This window comes from Meriones unguiculatus, chromosome 3 (genome assembly GCF_030254825.1).
Source record: "Meriones unguiculatus strain TT.TT164.6M chromosome 3, Bangor_MerUng_6.1, whole genome shotgun sequence".
Classification (NCBI taxonomy): Eukaryota; Metazoa; Chordata; class Mammalia; order Rodentia; family Muridae; genus Meriones; species Meriones unguiculatus.
The window spans coordinates 126740484-126763008 of record NC_083351.1 but is presented as its reverse complement, the minus strand read 5'-3'; the positions used below and the strand labels follow the sequence as shown (position 1 = coordinate 126763008).

Below are 22525 nucleotides of genomic sequence, written 5' to 3'. Positions count from 1 at the left end.
ACATTGTTGGTTTCCTTTGATAGCTCAGTGTCTCAGGGCCTCACCATTTCTATGTAGGCACTATGGCGACTACTGGAGATGCAGACTTATTTCTCCTTTGCCTGAGCAAAAGAAAATTATTTCCTGCAATGCAAATAGGAAAAGAGAGCATGTACCCACTGTTTGAAGAATTATCAGCACTTTGCATTCCCTGGCCAACTCCTCCCTGCAGGGAGGAGGAACTATTTCAGAGCTCAGGCTGAGAAAATGCAATTTTATCTTTTGAAGATGACACCATGACACTGACACACATCTCTCATGCATTTCCTGCCTCATCACGTCACTTAGGGTCCGATGGATTTAACTAACTTCACAGAAAATACAGCCGTTACATCTCCCGTCATTGCCAGGTATAATGCTTCACATACCTTCTAAAGTTCCAAAAATAAAAAATAAAAACATACTGAATTGTTAGAGCTGGGAAACACAACCCTTTGCCTTTCCTGACTCTGCCAAAGTGTCTTCCTTAAAACTTCAGCAGCAACAAAAATTTACCTCAATCTGCATTTACAGATAAGCACAGAATGGAATTCAGATGACTTAAAAATGACGCTGCAAGTTCCCACACCCAGAGGCTTGTCTAACTGGCTACACTTTTAACCAGTGACTGCTAAATTTCTGATTATCATGTAACTTGTATGAAGAGAACGTGGGGCTAAGAACAAGCCTTCTTGTTGCACATGGTAGAAATGCTTTCAAAAACATTGGACTCCCCTGGGAGGTTTCAGCAAGTCTTGATACTCGGGTTTTGACCCAGCAGAGCCTGGTTTAGAGGCTGAGGTGAAGGTCCCATAGCGGCATGTTTTAAAAGCTTTCCAAGTGAGCCTGGGGCACAGCCTAGCTAGGAACCATGATTTTCAACCCTAACTGTGATGATTCCAACAAATTGTTACCATGGTTCCATCCCACTGTCTCGGGGTCCGAATGTGTCCCATCTAGAAGCCTGCTTTCCATAGCCTGCCTTGCCCCGAGTCCTCCTGTTCACTGGTTGTCCACTGGGCATCAGAAGCTGCGCATGTTCTAGTTGCTGACCACCCTCCAAGATAAGTACCGCGCCTTAGGCCCCGCCCCACTTTACAAAGCCTAAAGCTGTTAGGGCGATCACCAGACTCCATTCCATTTCCAGACCTGGCTTCCCTGCCATAACCTTGCTCCCTTGCTCCAGAAGCTATCGATATTTCTAATCACTGGTTCTTAGACGTACTTTCATATTAAGAAAGAAATGACAAGGAACATACTTTTGCTTAAGGCTTTATTTAGTATGGACATGGTAGTGACTAAAGTTGGCTCGGTGTCTAGTGAAGAAACTTGGTGACCCTATACTGAATAAACATCCTAGAGCCTAAAGAAGAGCTAGAAACCAGTAGCCCAGAGCTCATGATTCAGCTACCTTTCTTTTGCTGTAGAATCGAGGATGACCTTTGGCCTTGAACATCATTTATAGAATTTGTAGAAAGTTCTACACTCAAAATAAAAGAGCTAAGTTATGAATCAGCATGTATTTAGGGTGGCTGATTGCAAAAGAGATAAAAAATCTCCTGAACTATAGCTAGTTCAGAATATATGTAGTTAGCAAGGTAAGAGAAGGAAGCATTTGACACTAACAGGCATTACTTTACAATTAACAAATTCATCACTGAGCTTAACACTGACTGTGTTTTCTGAATAAAATGAATGGCATTCTGTGATAAACTTAATGAATAGTGCTGCCATTTAAATTCCATGGCATATGTTTTAATATATTTAAAGTGGTTGGTTAAATGTTCTGGATCCTTTTATTCTTTTTTATTAAATTTTTAATTTTGTACATTAATTATAGTTTCCTCACTTTGTATCCAAGCTGTAGCCCCCTCCCACATTCCCTCCCTATCCCACCCTCCCTTTCTAATCTCCTCCCTGTCCTTCTCCAAGTCCACTGATAGGGGAGTTCCTCCTCCTCTTCCATCTGACCCTAGCTTGTCAGGTCTCATCAGGACTGGCTGCATTGTCTTCCTCTGTGGCCTGGTAAGGCTGCTCCTCCCTCTCAGGGGAGGGTGATCAAAGAGCCAGCCACTGATTTCATGTCAGAGATGGTCCCTGTTCCCCTTAATAAGGAACCCACTTGGAGACTGAGCTGCCATGGGCTACATCTGTGCAGGGGTTCTAGGTTATATCCATGAGTGGTCCTTGGTTGGAGTATCAATCTCAGAAAAGACCCCTGTGCCCGGATATATTGGTTCTGTTGCTCTCCTTGTGGAGTTCCTGTCCTCTCCAGATCTTATTGTTTCCCACTTCTTTCATAAGATTCCCTGCACTCTGCCCAAAGTTTGGCTATGAGTCTCAGCATCTGCTTTGATACACTGGTGGATAGAGTCTTTCAGAGTCCCTTTGTGGGTAGGCTTCTGTCCTGTTTCCTGTTTTCTCCTTCTTCCAATGTCCATCCTGTTTGTCTTTCTGAGTGAGGATTGATCAGCTTACGCAGTGTTCTTCTTCTTGCTTAGCTTCTTTAGATAAACAGATTTTGGTATATTTATTCTATATTATATATCTAATATCCACTTATAAGTGAGTATATATCGTGTGTGTGTGTCTTTCTGCTTCTGGGATACCTCACTCAGAATGATCTTTTCTAGATCCCACCATTTCCCTGCAATTTCATGATTTCCTTGTTTTTAATTGCTGAGTAGTATTCTACTGTGTAAATGTACCACAATTTTTGTATCCACTCCTCCGTTGGGCTGTTTCCAGGTTGTGGCTATTATGAATAAAGCTGCTATGAATATGGTTGAACAAATGTCCTTGTTGTGTATTTGAGCATATTTTGGATATATGCCTAGGAGAGGTATGGCTGGATCTTGAGGAAGCGCTATTCCTAATTGTCTGAGAAAGTGCCAGATTCATTTCCAAAGTTGTTGTGTAAGTTTACATTCCCACCAGCAATGGAGGAGGGTTCCCCTTCCTCCACATCCTCTCCAGCATGTGTTGTCACTTGAGTTTTGATCTTAGCCATTCTTGATGGGTGTAAGGTGGTATCTCAGGATCGTTTTGATTTGCATTTCCCTGATAACTAAGGACGTTGAGCATTTCCTTAAGTGTTTCTCTGCCATTCTATATTCTTCTACAAAGAACTCTCTGTTTAGCTCTGTACCCCATTTTTTAAATTTATTTATTTTATGTATATGAGTGCTCTTTCTGCATGTACACCTGCATGCCAGAAGAGGGCATCATATCTCATTATAGGCAGTTGTGAGCTACCATGTGGTTGCTAGGAAACCCAGGACCTCTGGAAGAGCAGCCAGTGCTCTTAACCTCTGAGCCATCTCTCCAGCCCTCTGGACCCCATTTTTAACTGTATTCCTTGATTTGTTGCTTTTGTAGGATTAACATAGTGAAAATGGCCATCCTGCCAAAAGCAATCTACAAATTCAACACAATTCTTTATAGAACTTGAAAGAAAAATTCTCATCTTCATATGGAAAAACAAAAAACCCAGAATTGCTAAAACGAACCTGTAGAACAACAGATCATCTGGAGGTATCTCCATCCCTGACCTCAAGCTGTATTACAGAGCAATAGTAATAAGAACTGCATGGTATTGACATAGAAACAGAAAGGAGGATCAATGGAACCAAGTAGAAGACCCAGAAATAAACCCACACACCTTTAGATACTTGATTTTTGGCAAAGAAGCCAAAACCATACAATGGAAAAAAGACAGCATCTTCAACAAATAGTGCTGGTCTAACTGGATGTCTACATGCAGAAAAATGCAAATAGGTCCATATTTATCACCCTGCACAAAACTAAGGTCCAAGTGGATCAATGACCTCAACATAAAACCAGACACACTAAACCTGTTAGAAGAAAAAGTGGAGAAGAGCCTAGAACTCATTGGCACAGAAGACAACTTCCTAAACAGGATACCAACAGAACAGGCTCTAAGAGCAACAATCAATAAATGGGACCTCATGAAACTGAAAAACTTCTGTAAAGCAATGGACACTGTCATCAGAACAAAAGGACAGCCTACAGACTGGGAAAGGATCTTCACCAACCCTACATCTGACAGAGGGCTAATATACAGAATATATAAAGAACTAAAGAAGCTAAAAACAATCTTTTATTCTTTGTAATTTTATGGTCATTTTTTATTGAAGTGGTATGTATTCAGGTTTGAAAACTTGAAGAACAGAGTTGTACAAAAAGCAAAAATTAAAAAAAAATAAAAAATAAAAATAAAAAAAAGCAAAAATTACTTGTTATTGTCCAGTCAAGCCAGTCATTGCTAACATTTTAATGTGCACCATAGGTGGATGGTAGATGGACAGACGGACGGACAGACCGATGGATAGAGAGATAGATAATAAATTGATAAATATGGATGGCTAGATGGATGATTGGTAGATAGTCGATGGATGACAGATACATAAACAAATAGATGAAGGTAGATAGATAATAAACAGATATATACATTCACATATGTCCAAAAATAGGAATTTTTAAATAAAATCAGGTTAGTAACAATGAGAATTTAGTATCCAGACACTTTTTAAACTTGGTTTTAATCTTTCAGACCTCAAAGCTTCATCTACCCCTTCTCTGTGTTACTAACTATGACAGAGGGAAACGTGGCCAGTCATAGAATGTTCCTGAACTGAGATAAAATGCAAATAGAGCCTTCCCTATCAATGTGTGAAGGCTACTTAGACCACACTGCTCAGAAAAAGGAAGTACGCTCTTCACAGCTAACTTGCACATTCACTGCCGGAGTCACAGCATCTGCAGGGTCACAGAGTGCCAGGCGTGTCGCCTCTTTCCAGCAAACATGGTAAGTCAGAGATTTCATGCCTCTCTATGGTCTCCTGGGAAACACGCTGACCTCCTGTACTGGGGCAGAGGGAGGCTGACGCCCAAGTTCTCACTGCATTTGGAATTGTCACTTGCCCACTGTGTCCTTGTGTTGAGGAAGCTGCTGTGCCTGTTATGCCCTTTAAGATCGAGGCTTCAGGGGTTCCCTTTTCTGATTCTAGCTGTCAGAAGGGCGGAAGGTGTCTGTCTGTCTCACAGAAAGAAAAGTTGAATTCTTGACGCTGAGGAGAGCTGTGTGACAGAGTAGTACCATTGTTGCAGTTCCTGGGTAAGGACTTTAGGTCTCAGACAAAGATTCCTGAGGTGTATGTTGGACGGTATTACTGCTGAGGGGTGCCATTTGGAATCATAGGGGATTTTGGAACAGGAATTATTTTGTTTGAAAATCCATTTCACTATTTTAATTAAGCAAAGAAAACAAAATTCAAGTAATTCAAACCTTAGGGACAGGCTGCTTTCCCAAAGTTAATGGAAAGCCGTTATTTGGAGCACATTAAAATAGTGAGTGGGTTCCCAGGTGTACCACAAAAACTAGCTTAACCTAGAATGCAGCCAAGCCACAATACTTATATTCTGCTTCACAGTTTTCTCATTATTTACCTATAAAAAATTAACTTCCCCAAACTGTGTAGGATTTTGCTCACTGATTCAGGAAAGAGCCGTTTGTTTGTTAGCTTGCTTGCTTGTTTGTTTGTTGAGACAAGGCTTCTCTGTGTATTTTTGGCTGTCCTGGACCCACTTTGTAGCCTAGGCTAACCTTGAACTAATAGTGATCCACCTGATCTGTCTCCCCAAGAGCTGGGATTACAGGTGTGTGCCACTGTGTCCCTAAAGAGAGCCTTTATTTTCTAACCTTATAACCATCTCTGCCACCTATCACCCACCACCCAAGAACTGGGAATGTGCCATCCTTTCTCTTGATACAGAGACAGTTACTTCCTTTGGTGGTACCCACTGGGAAGACAGATTCTGAGAACAAGATGCCCACATTTGTTGTAACTGGGGAAAGCAAAGGGTTCATCCAGAAGTTTTTGAAGCAGAAACTGCGGAGGTCAGAGAATATAACCTTTCACTGGAGGAAAGAGTGAGCAGGAAGAGAGACGGGGTGAGAGTTGCAGAGTCATAGGGGAGGGGAGTTCAAACTGAGGAAATGGTGGCACACAGCCCTCCCAGCGGCTATGATAACGGGTGTCACTTATCAGTCCTGCAGTCTCTCCATGCTGAGCCTTTGAGTCTAAGATTCTTAGAAAAGAGCTTTATTTGGTCACTGATACCTTCTTCAAAACTAAAGGCAGGTACTCTGGTTTACAAAGCTATAGACTATGAATGTCTAAAGGAAAGCAACGTGACAACTAGGGAGAGGAGGGAAAAACTTAACTGACTAGCTATTTCTCCAGAATTGTCATTTTCTTAATGTAAAAGTAACACCTATTAAACAGCTTCTTAAAAGTGTATGAATGAAACAATAAAGAAGTCTATAGTCCTAAGGGAAATCTGTAAGTTTGTGTATGTTGTGTATATTCTTCTAGAATTTCATCAGTTTAAATACACGTTGTGTAAGTAAAATTCTCTGTGCTATTATAGTGTATAAAGCTATTCCTCATTGTGTTTTAATTTAAAATAACTTCACTAATATCTAAGTTATAGTATCTTTTTTTAGTGATAGACATTTTAAACAATTATGTACTATTCCATAATTTATCCTAATCATTTTCATAGGGGTGGAGATGTCTGGTATTTTTCCCTATTATTTCTATTTTCCTCTCTTCCTTTAGGATATCACAATTGGACATTTCAGTTGTTTTTGTGTCATTTTCCCCTTTTTCCTTACTGTGATAGAGAAAGGATTGCCATGTTATTGATGATTTTCTATTGACAAAACTATCAGAAAATGGCCAAGTGGAGAAAAACACACACACACACAAAAAAAAAAAAAAAAAACATTTCTTTAAGATTTCCAGTACCAATTCTTTTCTTGAGGATACATTTAAAGTTTTGCTCCTGACAATGGCCTAGTAAGTAAAGCCCACTGCAAGGTTGTTTGTGCATACCAATGTTTGTACATACACACCTGTCTTTGCAGATTATCTAGATCATACTTTTGATCTCTCCACAGCATTACCTTTGACAGACTATGACAGTCAGACTCTAACGTTCTCCTTGAGAGATAAGATAGTATAATCTGAAAATGTGCATTTGCTCTTCCTTATAGATTTACTTCATTTCCCATTCTTCTGCTTTTTCATGTCTCTAAACTTCCAGGCTTGTTTCTCCGTCTAGTGATGTCGGCGTGGGTAGGGATTTTCCTACTGGACTGATGAACCCAGAGAGGTGCCATTACAAAACAGCTGTTGAGACAAAGGCACATAGCAGACCTAGCTGGTCTCCTTCCTTCCAGCCCCCAATACACAGCTTCTTAAGCAGATATAGACATTTCCTAGGATCCCAAGGAGAAAGTGATGTTGGTAGTTAGAACTGGAGGGGCAGAGACACAGTTATTAAATTGTGTAACAACTCTTAAAGACATTGGCTGCCTATATTTGTTGTTTCCCTTGTCACTGTGCTAAGAAACAACTTGAAGGAAGTTGGGCTTACTTTGGACCATCAGTTAAGGGGATGTAGTCCATTATGAAGGAGAAGATTTGGTAGTAGGACAGGCTCTTGTTCCCGGCACCAGCAGTGTGAGGCTGTTAATCATATCTCAGTAGATCAGGAAGCAAAAACACTCTGGTTGGAGTTGGAGCTGGTGTGTAACCCATAAGACCTACCCACACGCACACACACCAGTAACCCACTTCCTCCAGCTAGACCCTACCTCCTAAAGGTACCATAACAGCCTAGAACCACTCCATGAGTGAGAACCACATGTTCAAGCCTGTGAGTTACGGGATGCATTTTCATTCTAAACCATATTACTGCCGTTGAGCATTTGATAGCTAGGAGAACTAAGTCTCAGAAAGTAAGTAGATAATCCACTCACAGCCACACAACTATTAAATATTGGGATTAGGATATGAACACAAATCTTTCTGTCCTCAAAGCCTGGAATTTTCTACATTTTGCAACATTCTAGAAAGCAGTTCCATGGTGTACGGGTGGGGGAACCCAGGTCTGCCTCCTGGAGTTGAGAAAACTTCTTCACAAAGGTGATCATTCTTAATCAGAACAAGAAACCAGTAGCCACACCTGCTTCTGTCACGACCACCATGAATTTCCCTGTTTTCAGAGTACTAGCTCCAGGAAAATATCTCAGGTGTCCCTGGGAGGAGATTCTGAAATAGTGGATACCTGGCTTTGTGTTTCTTTGCCCCAGAATTCAGAGGCAAAGATGAACTGATCACCTCCCCTCCTCAGCCCTCCCACAAGCTCTTCGGTGCTGCCAGCTGTGATGGCCCCAAGAGGTTACTGGGACATCTGCCTTTTATTGTCCTCTCCCAACAACTTATTGGTAAGGAAACGACAGAGATTTGTATGAATGGAGCACAAAAGCGCTTGATGCCATGTGAGGATGAATATATCATCAAATTTCCAGAGGTCTGGGCTCTACAGACTTACACCACTGAGCTCATGGCCCACCTAGCAAGGGGCACAGGAGTCCAGGCTCACTTTCTTCATTTCTTTATAAGGGATCCTGACCCAAACACTCTCTTCCAGCAGCTCAGGAAAGCTACAGAGCTAGTCTGAGTGTTCTCTGATGCTGTCCCTTGTAATGTGATTCTAGAATTTAAAACTGAAAGGACGAAGGTGATGGATCCAACATTTCAAAAATCTGGCCTTAGGCAGAGTAGGTAATTTTGCAGGTCTAAACAGAAGTAACAGGATGATACCTTTTCACATGAGAAGTATTTTTAGGTACGCCCAACTTGTAAAATGTATGGGAAAATAGAGAAGCGGATGTTTTAAGGTGCACAAAGTTTTTCTTAATGCTCATAGCACGCAGAAAGATGTTTTATGCATAGTTTTTGAAGATTTTGAGAAATGGAGTAAAGGTTGTGTTTGGGGGCACTTGGCTTGTTTCACTTCTTGCATTTAGCCTTCTGTCTACACACGAGTTTTAACTTGAGGTATGTTAGCACTCTTCCATCCATCAAATGCTTGCTAGGCCCTTTCTCCATATCTAGGCTCTACTAGCCAGCATACAATGTATGGACAACACAGATGGAGTCCTGGATTCCCAAAGCTTCCATTTACTGATTGGTTCTCAGACTTCATTCACCTTGGGATTCCCAGGAAGGCCAAGAGTGGGACCTGAGAATTTGTGTTTCTGATTAGCTCCCTGCTTCCACTGAAGAGGTCACAAGCCCATGCTTAGAGAGTCGCAGCTTTTTGGAAGTGAACAACCACAAAGGAAACAAATCAGCAACATAGCACACTCTAATATCTAAAGAAGCTATCAAGGAGCTGAATTAGAAAACAGAGGGAACTGCAGTCGGGGAGGTAGAGGCAGGCAGATCTCTGTAAGTTCAAGGCTAGTCTGGTCTACAAAGCTGGTACAGGACAGCCAAAGCTTCGAAGAGACCCTGTTTCTTACAAAAGAAAGAAATAAAGAGAAAGGAACAGAGGGAGACTGTCTTTTTAGACAGATGGCTGGTCTCTGGATATATGCAGCACAGGTTTAAGACAGAGCCGGTTCTCCACTCCAACTGTACCTGGAATCCTGCAGCGGCTTCTAAAGCTCAATGTTCCGCTCCAAATCAGTAAAGTGGCAGTATGAGATGGGGCCTAGTGAAAAGAATTTGGCATGGGGAAGGAGGCTAAAGATTGCCAGTTGAAGAAACAGTAGTTGAAAGAAAAAAAAAATGCCAACTAGGATTGAGCTTGGGTCTCAAACATCAGGTTGGTGGAAAAAGAGTGACAAACTTTGGTTAAGAAATAGGCCATAGTCACATGATTTCTTGAAGGGTGTCTAGTTTATTTTGACTGCTCTAATAAAATGCCTTAGCTGCATGGTTATAAACAACAGAAATCTGTACCTCATAGATCTGGAGGTTGTGAAGTCTAAGATCAGGGTATCAGCAGGACTGGGTTCTGGTGACAGGCCCCAACCAAGCTGTAGACTGTTGACTTCCTACTGTTGTTCAAGTGGTAGAAGAGGCAAGCAAGCTCACTTGTCCTCTTTCATAATAATCCTATGCACGAGGGGGGAGCCATCTCGTGCATAAACACCTCCCAAAGTCCCTACCCCTTAATACAATGCTTTAGGGCAGCAGTTCTCAACCTTCCTGATGCTACAGCCCTTTAATACAGTTCCTTATGTTGGGGTGACCCCAACCAGAAAATTACTTCATTACTGCATTAAAACTGTAATCTTGCTACTGTTATGAATCATAATGTAAATATCTCCTATGCAGGATATCTGGTATATGACCCGCAAAGGGGTTCAGACCCACAGGTTCAGAACCACTTCTTCAGAGGTTGAAATATCTGCAAATGAATTTTTGAAGGACACAGTCATTCATGCCATAGAAATTGATTTTATTGTTGTATACCACAAGAGTCACTGAAGAGCGCTGAGCAAAAGAGTGGGTGCTGTGGGCTGATTCACATTTTGAGGGTGCTCTTTTTAAACTGATGTACATCCTTTCGATGGATATCCTTGACCTTGGCTTAATGATCAAATATCACCAGTTTTTCCTCATATTCCTCAAAATGATGCCTTCCCCAGGCCCCCCTCCCCATTTTGAATGTCAGCAAGTTATAGGATACATATACAGGTTCTGAGGTTGAATGGTTCTTAGGAAAGTCCAGGAAGCATCTTGAGGGACTTCACTGGAGGCCCAGTTGGAAGATGGTGCTCCAAGGAAATCAAAGCTGGAAGGTTCCCATGAGGACTGGACTCCAAACTCCCTACGGTTTACAAGAAGCCAAGTATGTGAAAAATTAGACATTCCTGTGCAACACCAAGCACATTTTAAACCAAGCACGAACACATTAATCTTTGATTGATGTCTTTCATGCATGTGTTTTGCCAATTCCTGTGGGATGAAACAAGAGCTGCTTCTCAGAGCACAGGTTGAGACACATTGCATTTGATCTGAAGCGAGTAGGTGTGGTCCTGGAGTTCTCGGTTTGGTAACTTCGCTATCACTTCCCTAGTTCTTGGGTGCGCATTCTATCTGACCTTTGTTTCCTCTGTGACCTTCTATTATACATGACACCACGAAATGAAGTAGTACATCTCTATAATCCCAGCAATGAGGAGGCAGAAGTGGAGGAGAGTAAGTTCAAGTCCTTCTGGGGCCACATAGTGAGATTCTATCTCAAAAATAGAGAAATACAAATTAAATATACACTTAATTAAACGGTATACTAAATGATCCCATGTTCACCTCCTATACTTAATAATATTAGCACTTCAACACCTGCTTAATAAATGAAAATAAATAATTAAATTCTGCCTTTTGCCCCTTTTCGGCTCTGTGTTTCTCCTTCCCTCTGCAGAGGAAAGTAGCCTCTCTCTAGCCTTCATAGTCAGGCTTTTATACTTTTGTTTCATCTACGGGTAACTTATGAAATAGCATATAATAGCTATTTAGCATAAATGATATTAATATAATACTGTTTGTGTTTTTGAAGAGCTTCTAAGATTTTTCCTTTTACTGTGCATTATTATGTTCTTAATCCATCCTCATCGCTTTGAGGCAGTGGGTCCACCCACTGCACTGCTGTGGAGTCCAATTACAATGCGCTTATCTATTTCCCAGTGTTTCATTTCTTGTCATTATTTTCAATTTCCAAATTATTTGTAATCTTCTTGTCCAGAATTCCTTCTACAGAAACACTATGTCCCAACTTATCCTCAATGGTTCCAATGGCTTCTTCAGAATTTGTACTTCTTTATCTCTCTAGATGGATTGTAAATTGACTTACCAGCTTCATCTTCTAATTCACTCATTCTTCCTCAACCTATTTTCTAGGGTGACCAGCATTCCCAATTTTTCAGAACTTTCTCAGTTTTCTTAGTTAGGGTTAACTGGTATTATAAGGAAACACCATGACCAAATCAAGTTGTGGGAGAAAGGTGTTTATTTGGGTTATACTTCCACAGCACTGTTCATCACTGAAGGAAGTCAGGACAGGAAGTCAAGCAGAGCAGGATCTTGGAGGCAGGAGCTGATGCAGAAGCCATGGAGGGGTGCTGCTCACTGGCTTGCCTCCATGACTGTGCTCAGGCTGCTTTCGTATCAAACCACCAGCCCAGGGATGGTACCAGCCAGCATGGGCTGGTCCTCTCCCATCAATCACTAGTTAAGAAAATGCCTACAGCCAGATCATACAGAGGTGTTTTCTCAGTTGAGGTTCCCTCCTTTTGGATACCTCTAGCTCTTGTCAGGTTGACATGGAACTATCCAGGACACTCAGTTTGATCACTAACATCACATGTTCTTGGAGTCTTAGCTCTATAGAGATGAAGGTGGTTGCCCATCTTATCTGTGTCCAGTGAAAGTGTTATCCCTGTATTGAGTCTTTGTAGCAACAATAAACTTTTCATTTCCATTTTTTAAAAATTGGTTTTCCCTTAACTGTACATTCTTGCTAACATCTGCATACTTTTGTACAAATATTCTTTAAGTATTATTATATTTCTCTATGGAACCTACATTCTTTTTTAATTTTAATTAATTTATTTACATATGCACTTTATATCCCAGTCATAACCTCTCTCTCCCTTTCCTCTCCTCCCTCCCCTATTCCTCAGATAAGGAGAGCCCCTCCTACCAACCCCCTCCAGCTCAATAACTGAGAGCATCCTCTTCCCATGTGGCCTGGTGAGGCAGCCCCACCATGAGGGGAGTGATCAGAAAGCAGGCAACAAGAGTCCACGTCAGAGAAAACACCCACTCTCCTTGCTAGGGGACCTACCTGAAGCATGAGCTGTCCATCTGCTACACCTGTGTAGGGCCCTAAGTCCAGTCGATGCATTGTCCTCGGTTGCTGCTTCAGTCTCCTCAAGCATCTTTGGCCTCTAGTTAGTTGGCTCTGTTGGTCTTCTTGTAGAGTTCCTGGCACCTCCAGGTGCTTCTATCTTTAATGAAGAGAAGTAACAAAACAGGAGCCTAGCATAGCTGTGGTCTGAGAGGCTTCACCCAGGAGCAGATTGAAACAGATGCTTAGACTCACAGCCAAACATTGGGCAAAACATAAGGAATCTTGTAGAGCCTACATTCTTAAAGTCATTCCCAAACTGCTATTTTTCATTTACTCTAAGGTAAGCTTACATATTGCTTATTTGTTTACTTGCACATATGATGGATTTATTTGAGACAGGGTCTTACTCTATAACTCCAGCTGACCTGGAACTTGCTCTGAAGAATAGTCTGGCTTAGAACTTTAAAGACATGTGTCACCACACCCAACTTAAACCTATATTTCAGCTGTTGAAAATCTTGGGTTCTGTTTTCTGAAAATGGCTTTGCTCCTGCACCTCAAAATGTTGTGACAAATATATGAGAAAGCTCTATCCATAGGTTTTTGTTGTTATTGTCTGTATCTTCTGCATTCCCACTTCTGCTCTGTGCTTAGCTTACTTCTTCAGGACCCCAAACTAGAGCCAGATCCATAGTGACAGGAAGAAAATACTGCTCACAAAGACACTGGACATTTAGGGCTTTCCACTGCTGAATTTGCCTTTCTTGCCTAAAGGAAGCTCTGAACTAGTGGTCCCCAGTCCGGCCACATGTTTGAACTATCTGCTCTATGTTAAAGCAACAGCTGCTTCAGCCCATCCTCAGCCCCAGAAATTTTCATGTTTTTCTAGTAATACAGGTACTTTTTTTTTTAATTCCCAATGTGTGCTTTAGCTGATGGTTTACTGCTCAGTTCAGTTTGATTCTCTTCCATACAGATTTCTAAGCAAAAACAATTTACTTTTAGTGGGAAAAGGTTTTTAAATGATACGTCCCAGGGCTTGCTTTATGTGACTAAAACTCAATTCTTTGTTCACTGTTAACTCTGTGACTCTGAACAACCAAGTTTTATGTGACTCAGTTTCTCCAAATGTAAAATGGATACATCATTATACCTACTGAATAGGAATATTATAAAGATGGCATGATTTATAAGTGAATGCCTTTAAATGATGACTGACATAAGCAAATGGTCTGCAAAACGCTCCAAAAGTATTTGCTTGCCGGTAAAAAGTGCAAAGAAGCCATAAAATAGACCAGAGTCAAAGTGTTTAAGGCAGGGGGATTTTAAAGAGGTTAAAGAATGTTTCTTTGGAGATAGGTAGGTAGGTAGATAGATAGATAGATAGATAGATAGATAGATAGAGAGGCAGAGAGGAGAGAGCTTTCACTTTGTAAAAGGTCTTTTCTCACCTCAAAAATGTTAATATGCTCGTTTAGAACAATGACAAAAACGACCTTTTCCTCAAAAAAAAAATTCAGGGAAAAAAAATTTCCTCAAAAAAAAATTTGTGTGTCTTAATCTCAGGTATGGAATTCTAAAACCTGAGTTGAGACTCATGCCTTCTATCCTTGGTGTTCAGCTACAACTGATAAGCCAGCAATAAATTCAATCCTTATGTAAATCCTGGCAGAGACTAAAAGCGGTAGAGTTGAAATAAACATCTGCTCCACTTGATTTACAACAGACTTCTAGATGAAAGAATTCTAGTGAAATGTGCTAAGAACAGCTTAGCCATTTTGGAGGCTTACTGCGCGTGAATACATTTGGGCTTGTCAGTGGACGAAGTAGTCCATTGAACTTGTTGCAGTGGTTGGTACTCACTGCAACACAGCGGGGGAAGGAGAGCTGGGTTTATAACAAGAGGACAGCCATCCATCCGAGAAACTAATTTTATCACATGTGCCCATAACCGCATGAGGCAGCATTTCAGAGCAGAGGAGAGTTTTCCTGTGGCAGAGCATGCCTGCCCCAACACAGCAGGCCAGAGAGAGGCACATTGTTCAGCTTAGTCACCTAGGAGGTGGGGACTGTGACTCAGGGAGTTTCCAAACCGTGTTTAAACCAAGAAATGACCATGAGGGCGGATCTGCTGCAATTTCTAATTTCCAAGCAGAGTTCACCTGAAGCCACTGAGCGTACCCGCAGCAGGTGGTTCAGACCTCAGCAGGAAGAGTCAGCTAACCCGGACAAGTACTGTTAAATTGATAAACAGAACGAGGCAAGAGGGAGGGAGTTACACCACTGTTTCCCTCCCTCTTCTTCCTTTCCACATGGTAAGTCCCTCTTTTTAATTTGTAGTTTACTCTCTCTGCAAATGGGCAGCAGGCACATTCCTGGGAGCTGATGCCAGATCCACCCTTTGATCAATGCGAAATGGGTTTCTCTTTTCCTTGGGTTTATTAAATGCAAGTAGTCAAGCTAGACGTGGGAGAATGGTGCATTCTTGGGCAAAGACACTTGCAAAACCTAAAACGAACACAGCTATGCATTTGTAATTACTTGCTGTTTTCACTGAGAACTATATTTAACTAAATGGCTATAAGTAGTATGTCCATAGGTATCTGTAATAAATGTTTCTGTTTGACAATATATACTGTTTGCTAGTCTAAAAAACAAGCAAACAAACAAACAACAAAACTTAAGAGTGCTCAACCCACAGTGGAGAAGAAACAGGAGAGAGGCTGGATTAATGTCCGGGCTCCTGGGCACTAGAAGCTGAATGAAGAAGCCTTGCCTTCATCATCAATTCTTAGCTTTCCCATTCTGGGAAACCCTTTCTTTCTTTCTTTCTTTCTTTCTTTCTTTCTTTCTTTCTTTCTTTCTTTCTTTCTTTCTTTCTCTCTCTCTCTCTCTCTCTCTCTTTCTTTCTTTCTTTCTTTCTTTCTCTTTTTTCCTCCCTCACAACCAGTCTGAGTCAGTCTCAATCATCAAACCTGAATAAGGATTGTACACAGTTCCTTCTTCATGTTCCATGATTAGTTCCTGAAAACAATGGACCTGATAAACCCCAAGCAGTTCATGTTTCTGGATTTAATATTCTGTAGTTAACACAGTGCAAAGTTCTGGATAAACAGAATCAGGGTAAGACTTGGTAAAGCCTGTCCCTTGAATAGGCTGCTGGTTTGGTACATGGGAGTTATCGTCTAGAATTAGAAATCAGATTGAGTATATACCAGCCTCTGGCAGGTTCTGAGCTAGTCTTGAGAATCTATGTGTGCAAGGGATTTGGGGATAGTTCAGAAGTAATACCAGATAGGATACTGATGTCTGAAATTTACTTAGGGAGGTGTCCATCTTCTCTAAGAAAAAAATTTGAAAATAAATGGATGGGTGGGCTGAAGAAGAGTGAGCCGCCGAGCTGTGTGGTCTAGGTGGCAGATTTCAACCTCAGCTTCAATGAAACTCATGCACATGCTCCAAATGTCTTATAACAAAATGTGAGGGGAAGCAGAACTATCACATAGACTCGGCAGAAGTCTACATGTAGATCTAATACTTTGTGCTCTATACCCTTAACCCATACATGTATACAGTTGCCATCTCGCCACCCAGGGGGAAAAAAACAGCAATGCACATTTTCTCCCCAAGCATAAAAAAATAAGGACACTTTTTCTTTCAGAAAACAAAAGTCCAAGTACTCAAAGAAAGTACCTATTAACATTTTAGTATATGTTTTTCGAAAAGGTATCATTAGACAGAGTATATGCCATTTCGGCTACGGCCTCTCTGGCACCGGGTCTCCACGCTTCCTTTCTGCCAGCACAGGTGTGAAACTTCCCTTAACACTTGGCAGCAGCTCCGCTCCTTCATGAAAATTCCCCCTGCTCATTTACCCACCCTAATGGCTCCTGACTGGCTACACCCTGCCTACAGCTCTCCCTTCTCCATCAGTGAAACTCTCATTAGGTGCCTTTAATATTTATTTGGTTATGTGATCGTGCATTTGCTGGGATGACAGTATATGTGTTTGTTGGCAGACTCCTAATTTTACAAAAGCCTAGTCTCATTAAGGCAAGACTGTGCTTCCAATTTAATAAGTAATGACACCATTGAAAACAAAATTCTCCCGTTCCAGATGCAAGGGAGGGCATCAGTGTCCATCAAATGTGTGTGACATGATGGGAAACATTAAGTCCAAACTTAGTGCACTTCTTATTTTATAAAATCAAAACCATCTTTATCCTCAAGCTAGTGCTGATGCAGTTTTGCTTAGGTTTATTCACTGATATGTCCCAATATTGAGTCACAGCCATGGTGTCTGAAGAGCAATGAAGGTTCTGAGTTCCCCAGATAGGTACCGGCAGTGATTGCGGGCATCCCTATTTCATGGGATAAGAGGGTTTCCATTAATTAAAAGTTGAAAAAGCAACGTCACAATGGAAAGGGATCTTTGTATACCTACCTTGGGGCATTTGTATCAGTTCTCTTTCTCCAGTTAGAGTGTTCTGGTTTGATACTATCAGAGGACAGACTGACAGCACGATAGTCTGCAGAGTAAAAAGTGCTCATTTCTTTAGGAATTTTCTTAGATTGTTTCTTTTTCCTTTAAGTATAGCATTGTTCTGAGATACAAAAGGTTCAAATTCCTTTCACACTTTTAAAATTAAGAATACAATAACAAACAATCACTAACAAGTGATCAAATGCTCCCTTTACCGTAGACACCATTACACTGTGAACGTTTCAGTGCGTTGGATTCTCTTAGATTGTTCCTGGAGACATGGTCATTGATCTGGAAAGAGAGAGGACTGGTGTGAGGTACGGGGCAGGGCAGAGTGTTAAGTAATTAGGAACCAGAAATAGCCAAGTCAGACTGCATCAAAAATATGGCTAAAGTACTTTATCCTGTTAGTTCTCTGAGCTCAGAAGAAATGCCACCAACCTAGTGGACAGAGCACAAAGCGACCCTGCCGCTCCACATTTAGTCTTCCAGATGTCTCTACGTGGTGTCACCAGTTGGTTAGTACAAGACTGTTAGTGAATTGTGATAAATTGATACTACAATCCCTTCTCTTAAGATGTATGGTTTGGGCAGTCTTTTTTTTTTTTTTTCTTTAAGATTTATTTATTATGTATACAGTGTTCTGCCTGCATGCCATAAGAGGGCACCAGATCACATTATAGAGGGTTATGAGCCACCATGTGGTTGCTGGGAATTGAACTCAGGACCTTTGAAAGAGCAGCCAGCACTCTTAACCTCTGGGCTGGAGAGATGGCACAGAGGCTGAGAGGCCTTTTTTAATTGAGAGAAATTTATGGTAATTGTTTCTACTCCATTGACTGTTCTTCCGTATTTTTTGTGTATATTACTTAAAATACATCAAAAGTAATTTGAAAACATCCACAGGTGTAGCTATTGCCCTTATGTCATTAACCATTAAATCTTTGTCTATAGCCATCTAAATTATCATATTTTATTTTTGTTTTGTTTTGTTTTGTTTTTTCAGGACAGGGTTTCTCTGTGTAGCCCTGGCTGACCTGGAACTTGCTGTGTAGACCAGGCTGGCCTCAATTTCAGAGATCCAAATGCCTTGCCTCCTGAGTGCTGGGATTAAAGGCGTGCACCACCACTGCCCAGCCATTATCATAATCTATAAATCATTTTATCTATCTCTTAAAGGTAACATATTTTTTATGTTGATATACACTGTTCATGATTTATTTATTTACTTATGTGTTGTTGTTGTTGTTGTTTGAAACAGAGATTCTCTGTGCTGCCCTGGTTGTCTTAAAACTCATATTGTAAACCAGGCTGGTCTTGAACTCAGAGATCTGCTTGTATCACCACACCTCTGTTCACAATTTTTATATTGATTATAACACATTCCATAATGATTCAAAAGATGTTCTTAGATAGTTGTGGCTGCCAAAATTCTTCCAGTTAGAAAAACTGAAATAATCATGTCCATACATATAGATAATTGTTTTTCTTACTTTAGATTGTTCACTTAGATTAAATCCAAGAGGTAATCACAGAGATTACATTTTGTTAGTTTATGCATACATAGACTAACTGATGAAATTTAAGATTTTTTTTCTAGGTTTACTTCTCAGTGAATAAAAGAATTACTTTAAGTCAATTTCCTTTAATTACTATTGAATTGAACACTTCTGCTATACTGGCTAATGTCCATATTTCTTTCTACTCGTTTACAGTTGAGGAACATATCTATTACCATCTAAGTGATATTCTCATAGAGAAAGTCTTGTTGTATTTTAGTTCATTAGGGCACAGACTGCAAATCTATCCTTTAAGGGGGTTATAATCATTTATTTTCGTTGGTCTTCTGTGTTGCAATTTCTTAAAAAAAAAAACAATAATATATTTGTGGGTAAATACTATAGTCTTTAGTCTATTGACTTTTCTTCTAAACACTAAAATCTATTTGGTGTTTGTTGTAAATTATGAAATGAGTTATGTGTGAATCTAAAACAGTACCTGTTTATATTTTCTTACCCTGATTTTGTTTTTGTATGATTATTGCATATTATAGATTTTTGAGTCACTTAATTTTAGGTCTGTATGATTATAAAACTTTTCCATTATTATAATATATAATAATAATGTATAACAATGTGTACACTTTATGCAATATATACTCTCTACTAGGGATCGCCTCCACCATGTTTTCTATCGAAGCTCCTCTTTTTGTGGTTTTATGGATTTATTGATATCTTTCCCATGCGTTTTTCTAAGTAACTTTGATGGTAGCATTTTTAAAATTCTTACAAAGTTCTACATGTGATACTACTTCCGTCATCTCAGACTTGAAAACAAGGGGACAACACACAGTAACTAACTTTCGCTTGTAGTTTTACTCAGTGTAGATCCCGGCGTCTCCTTACCCTTTTCCCTTTAGAGAGCCTTCCACCCGCGTAAGACTAGCTCTGTGTACTGGAGATGACTTTTCAAGTCAGGACAGAGTCCAGCCAGGAATCCAAGAGGAACCCCACAGAGTCACCCCATAACTGTGTATCAGTTGCCACTGCATTCCAGGTGCTCCTGGAGCTCCAATAGGTCCCAAGCTGGAGGAGCAGTTATGAGTGTAGTTCTACTTTATTTTTCCCCGTAATGTGAGTAATCGTGATGAGAGTAACTGTGCACACATCACATCGTGTGCTCACCTTTACGCTCTGAGGTAAGCAATTCTTCCAGGATCAAATAACTTTTAATTTCCCAAGAAGCATTTCCAATAAAGGACAAGCCTGGTTTTGTCCATTTCTTCAAGATTTAAAAAACTTATGAACAAATTGCCCTACATTTGGTGAGATACATTCATCCAGAAAGTATATAAAATATTTTTCTGCTTTAAACCTCTTCAAAGGCTGTTACAAATCATTTAAAATGTTTACATCAAGCAATGACTACTTCTTTGACCATTAAATTATAAAAACAGGGTTGTTTTGATTTGCATCTCTCTAATGGCTAAGGACGTTGCGTATCTCTTTAAGTGTTTCTCTGCCATTCTATATTCCTCTACAGAGAATTCTCTGTTGTACCCCATTTTTTAATTGGATTACTTCATTTTTGTTTTTTAACTTCTTTAGTTCTTTATATATTCTGGGTATCAGCCCTCTGTCAGATATAGGGTTGGTGACGATCCTTTCCCAGTCTGTAGGTTGTCATGAACTCAATGGCTAGCTCTTTGACTTTCCCCTTCTCCCTCCCCACCCCCAGCCCGAGGGAGGAGCAGCCTTGCTAGACCACAGAGGAGGACTTTGCAGCCAAGCCTGAGAATACCTGATAAGCTAGGGTCAGATGAAAAGGGAAGAGGTCCTCCCCTAGTAGCAGACTTGGAAAGGGACAGGGAGGAGATGAGGGAGGTAGGATGGGATTGGGAGGGAATGAGGGAGCAGGATACAGCTGGGATACAAAGTTAATAAACTGTAACTAATATTAAAAAATAAAAATAAAAAACTTCACTCAGTTGAAAAAAATTATAAAAACAGAACACTCGATCCAATGATTCTATCTTAAATCTGTTCTTAGTCTATTTATTAAAGTAGCTTTGGAATGAAATATTTATACATATTTAGGAGTATATATGTAACAACACTTAGTGAAAAAAAGAGGCCAATTAAAAACCCCAGCTTAAGCTTCTGGTCTTATCTTTCATTTAACCTAAACTCTGAATTCCAACTGTAAATTTACAAAGGTTCCAAACCACTTCACAGCATTCAAAACATGCAGTCAATCCAAAAAGTTTCCAAAGTTTCTCCTAGAGCCACAGAACTAAATCCCGCCTGCCTTTGCATCCACAGAACAACTGCTGCATGTTCTTTATGAAATGAGGTTAGAAAGAGGCTCACTATCTGCCCACCTTCATGTGACCTATTACAAAAAGAAGAAAACAAGAGCATTTGAAGCCGTCATTACCAACCCACTAATGCAGTTCCTAACAAAGAAGAGCCAGACACCGGTGCTTGCTCCTTTACTTTTGTTTTTCAAAACAAACCAATTCTGAGTGATGTTCAAAAACTTTTCCTAATTGCTAAACCCAATGGTATCTTTTCAGTCTTCTCCATGCCATTTGCAAATCTTTTCTTGATTCCCTCAGCACCATTTGCAGATCTTGATTCCTCCAGCTCCATTCTTCCCTATTTTTCTCTACAAGCATCTAACAACTGCTCAGCTCCACTTACGCTGTACCTTCTATCTGGTAATGCCCCAAGCACATCTTGGTCCTCCTCACCTGCTTCTTCCATTCTGGGTTTTCTTTGTCTCTAGAAGTTTCAGCTGCAAGGCCTCTGCTGATGACGCACGTGCTCAACCCCTCACATGTCCCCTGACTCTGATGAAGTCATCTTTCGCCAATCTGTTCCCCTCTCTACGTCTTATAACATAAAGTGCGGTCTCTCAGATCTTTCATTTTATTCTTCCCTGACACCAGCACCCAGACATTGCCTTCTCGCCAATCACGTTCCACAGGCTACATTCAGAACTAAGGTCACATCCTCCTTGACCAGACTGCTATCATTTTCCAGCTTACACTCCCTAAATCCATCTTCACTCTGCTACTAGAATACACTTTCTAGGCACGCAATTATATGACTTTCTGGCTTTAACGCACATATGGCTTCCATTGACCTAAGGGAGGGGTCAACAAAATATAGCTTGTGAATCAAATCCAGCCCATTGACAGGGTTTTCCACCTTCAAATAAAGCGTGACTGGGACACAGCCACAGTCATTCATTTATATATTGCTGTAGTTGCTCTTATGATACAGGAGCAGTGCTGTATTTGTTTTTGGCAAAATCTGCATGTACCCAAGAGACCAGCATATTTACTACCTGGTGAGTTGTAGAACAAGCCTGCTGATCTCTAGCCTAGTGGGTAAGGTCTAAACTTAAGAGGTGGCATGAATGAGCTCCTTCCCTATGTGTGGGCCCAGATCTTTCCAGATATTTATTTAACTGTCTCCTCCTGTTTGCAGGTCCCCAACACCGAGCAGGGGAAATTTCTCCCCTAATGGAAAGGTCATGTATTCACACTGCCACTCCACACACGTAGCCACGGAGGTCATGTGCCTCTGATGCCAAGTGCCACTACCACTGCATACATGTAGCTACTGATTTAAAACGTGCCTAGCACAACCAAGGACCTGAACGTTTTATTGTAATACTTAAATAGACACAAGTGGCTAGGGGCTACTACACTGGGTGGTATTATGTTAAGAGTTTCACTGTCACTGGGTGAATGTAGAGTCACCTAAAAGACACATCTTT

General features: G+C 40.7%; 1 protein-coding gene across 2 annotated transcripts in view; it reads left to right on the top strand.

Moving 5' to 3' along the window:
- Positions 1 to 4609: 4609 nt before the first annotated feature.
- Fyb1 (FYN binding protein 1) overlaps positions 4610 to 22525 on the top strand; it is a 140259-nt gene continuing 122343 nt past the window's right edge. The window contains exon 1 of one of the 2 annotated variants that reach the window (XM_060380514.1): positions 4610 to 4846. In XM_060380514.1, coding sequence (XP_060236497.1) covers positions 4844 to 4846 — 3 coding nt within the window. In that variant the 5' untranslated portion in view covers positions 4610 to 4843. The remainder of the gene's footprint in view (positions 4847 to 22525) is intronic. The other variant, XM_060380513.1, reaches the window with a different exon arrangement.